Source organism: Physella acuta, unplaced genomic scaffold (genome assembly GCF_028476545.2).
Source record: "Physella acuta isolate Inbredline_101_S28 unplaced genomic scaffold, ASM2847654v3 ptg000450l, whole genome shotgun sequence".
NCBI lineage: Eukaryota > Metazoa > Mollusca > Gastropoda > Physidae > Physella > Physella acuta.
In genome coordinates, this window is record NW_026731969.1 from 271,398 (window position 1) to 275,419 (window position 4,022).

Sequence of the window (4,022 nt, forward strand, 5' to 3'; positions counted from 1 at the left end):
TTACAAGATGGCTAAATTTGCATAATTTTATGATGCAAGAAACAGATATAAATAAAAGTTTTTTAACTAAAGGACATAATAACTTAGTTAGATAGGTATATTGTTTTAAATTGTAATTAGATTTGTATTGTTACATTTAATTGAGAGAATAGTTATTACTACGTTTCAGATAATAATTTATAATATCATACATTAGATTTCGTCATTGATCTAGACTGTGAACGAATTTTTTTTTAAGTTAAAAACACTTAAAATTCGAAATTTTATTTTCTTTACATTTTCTTTTTTTCAAATGTGTGTATATAAACGCAAAGTGTGGGTTGTTTGTTTGTTACTCACCCTATTAGATTGGATACTTGCAGGTAAGATGCAGAGTAGCTGTTAACGACAAAGTGTGCAGTTCACTTTCATTCTAACGGGAAAATTAGAGCTATCTCAAAAATCGCTTTTAAAGTGACCGGAGACATATTTAAGTGCTTGGCTTAGTAGATCGACCACTTGCAGATTTTTCGGGATGGGTGACACATCACTAAACATGCAAACAGTTTTTGAGGTGGGGGGGGGGTTGTGGTTGACACTCTCACTAAACACACAGGATGACACCGAACCTTTTGTTGCCGCTAACATAAGTTTTTAAAATTCACTCATGATTTATTTAAATTGGCTTTTGTCTTGCTTTAAAGTTTGTAAAACGATAAATAAGTTCCTTGAGATCCATTTTAGCTGCTTCTTTATGTTCGATAGTTAGGTTCCCATGGCGAACATTAAAGCAAACTTGTGGAGCTCATGGTTTTTTTTTTTTTTTTTTTTGGGCCCTGTGCCTTGCTTATACTAGTTTTACAGTAGTTACGCCGCTGTCTAAGGGTAGAGGTCATGGTGATGTATATGGTGATGTTAAGGGTAATGAAAATGGTAAGGGTAAGCTTAAGGGTGATGAGTTGGAGTGGGTAACGTTTTGAACCCTTGTAAAATATGTCAAATTGCAATTAAATTGTACGTTGAGTTTTATTTTGTATGTTTATTTTTTTTTTTAATTCTTAACAATTAAGGATTGGTTCGGCGATTCTGTACAATTTTTTAACATTAAATGGGTGCTGTTGGCATCACGTTTGATAGTAGATATAGAGTATAGTGTGTGTGCAATGTTGTGTTACTCTTTCTTATATTGTATTCACTTTTTTTTCGTTTTTTTAAAACATTTGTCTTTGAAATTATTTTCAATGGCGGTGTAAAAATCTATACATTCCCTCATGATACTATTCCGACATTTCAAATTTGAATATTTCAATTGTATCGTCTCGGGTTGTTGCTCACCAGCATAGTGAAAGTAGCAAGCTGTAATAGATTGACGATAGAAGCATGTGATTGTATATAAACGTTTATTGGCCTTAACTACATGATGGTAACGAGAGAGGGCGGAAGTGACGAGACACAAATATTTATATACATATAAGGGACATCACTCAAGATAACAGTATAAATATAATACTAATACAAGAAGAGTGAGTTCCCTTGACTTCACAAGTCTCACTATATTACATCCCTTTACCCTTAGTAAACACAACACATCTCTCAATAGAACAATTTACAGTATCCTAAAATCACCAAATATATTGTAACATGAACATTATGGTAGATTACATCCTTACAAACAATGCACAATATGTTACAACATAATTAAAATACAAAACAATGATGTCAAAGTCCTTTTGACCTTTAAAATCATAGGTCTAACTTATTTGGGACTTTGATTGTCCTGCTTGACCTTCTCAGTGGCTTTTGATTTGGTGACTCAAGATTCTGACCATATGGATTCTCTATCTCAGGAGGTTTAGGATCTAAATCATTAACTCCAGAATTTACATTTTCTGACTCTAGACCACTTGGTTCACTCATATCAACAGAACTTGGTTGTGGAACAAACTGAGTTGGTGTGAACTGATCAGATTTGGTGGGATTAATAGATTCACACTTATTATCTGCACAAGTTATTTTTAACTGGTCTGCATGTCTACGGACAATAAGTCCATCATTTGTTTTTACTTTATAAGACACAGGTCCTGTACATTGAACAATTTGACCTGGTATTCATTTTTCCTTTCTCCCATAAATTCTCAGATACACATTCTCATTAACACCAAATTCTCTTTCAATGGATGTTTTGTCATGATTTAATGGAACTATTTTTGAATTGGCATCTGAAAGTATTATGCTGTTATTAAGATCCTTAACTGACATAGATTTCTTTGATTGATCAATTTCCTCAGGTAATCTGATAGTGCTTTTTGGTAACCAAAAATACTGTTTAAAAGTACTATCCTGGACCATATCAATTTGCAACTGTGATCCAGTATTTGAAGTGGGTGTATTAAATGGCAAAAATCTTTTTTCTTTTGATGTTACCCTTTTAGTTTCTGTAAGTGCTAATGATGTTAGCAAAGTTGTTTGATGATCACATTCCTTCTTATTTAAAGCATTTGAAATTGCCATATCACCATAATCATTTATTAAGTTACAAATACTTTGTTTAGGCAACTCTGACTGATAATGGACTGCATCTTCTCCATCTTTTAGACTTAATTCCATTTTTTTTATTTTATATGGCCTTAGTCATCATTCACAGACTCTTCAGGCCAACCATTTTTACAGTACTCATATACTTTTATTAAGCACTCATCTTTTTGTGTTTCTCTTTTAATATCATTCACATTTATATTGGAGTTATCCATGATAGTGAAGAGAACAAATACATCTTCTGGTACATAACTAGGGCTTTGGTTTTTTAAAGGTAATCTACTAAGACTATCTGCACTATTCTCAGATCCAGGTTTGTATTTCAATTCATAATTGTATGCGGCTAGTGTGATAGCCCATCTTTGAATTCTTGGTGAGGCATGCTCAGGTAGGGGTTTGTTTTCCCCAAACAAACCTAGCAATGGTTTATGATCTGTAAAGATGGTGAATTCTTTACCAAACAGAAACTTATGAAATTTCTTAACACCAAAAATGATGCCTAAGCCTTCCCTATCTAACTGAGAATAATTTTTCTCAGCCTGGTTCAAAGATCTACTGGCAAAAGCAATGGGTCTGTCACCCTTTTCATCCATGTGGGACAAGACTGCTCCTACACCATCTGGTAAAGCATCACATGTTAATATAAGTCTTTTCCCTGGGTCATAGTGAGTTAGTAGGGTGTCAGAAGACAAAGCTTCTTTTGTTGTATTAAAAGCAGCATCTTGTTGTTTACCCCAGTGCCAAGTTGCATTTTTCTGTAGCAGCTTGTACAGTGGTGATAGTTTACCAGACAGATTTCCTATGAACTTTGCATAGTAATTTATCAAGCCCAAAAAAGCTCTTAGTTGTTGGGTATTTTCAGGTTTGGGTGCTTCTTTAATGGTTTTTGTTTTCTCAGGTTGAGGTCTGATACCTTGCTTGCTTAATATATAACCAAGAAAACTAATTTCTGTCAGCATGAATTGACATTTATCTTTGTTTATCTTTAAACCTTTTTCACCAACTATTTTCAAGACTTTATCAAGTGTTTTAAGATGTTCAGTGTCATTCTTACCAGTTATGTACACATTGTCAAAGTAAACACAAACATTTGGAATATCCTTAAAAATACTGTCCATGACAGCTTGGAAAATTCCAGGGCTGGATGATATACCAAAACATAGTCTTTCATATTGGTAGAGTCCTTTATGTGTGTTTATTGTCGTATAGACTTTTGAATCTGGATGCAGTTCTAGTTGAGTGTAAGCATGACTAAAGTCTAATTCAGTGAATTTGTCTCCTCCTGCCAAATTCAAAGAAATTTCCTCAATGTTAGGAATAGGGTACCTATTTAGCTCTATTTGCTTATTCAGTGTAGCTTTATAGTCTCCACAAATTCTTACAGAACCATCCTTCTTTAACACTGGCACAATGGGCGTTGCCCAATCGGAATAGTCTACCTTCTTTATGATGCCATTAGATTCCAATCTACTTAGCTCATTTTCAATTTTATTCCTCATTGCATAAGG

General features: G+C 33.7%; 1 protein-coding gene across 1 annotated transcript; it reads right to left on the reverse strand.

Annotated features, from left to right (window-relative positions):
• Positions 1-4,022, reverse strand: LOC131943251 (uncharacterized protein K02A2.6-like). Its single transcript, XM_059303270.1, has 2 exons — positions 3,338-4,022; positions 1-11 (listed from the first exon to the last, which is right to left on the reverse strand). Exons 1-2 carry the CDS (start codon positions 4,011-4,013, stop codon positions 1-3), a joined length of 687 nt encoding a protein of 228 aa, XP_059159253.1. The 5' UTR covers positions 4,014-4,022.

Coding starts and splice junctions, on each gene's coding strand:
- LOC131943251 (XM_059303270.1), bottom strand. CDS start 4,013: ATGAGGAATAAAATTGAAAATGAGCTAAGTAGATTGGAATCTAATGGC.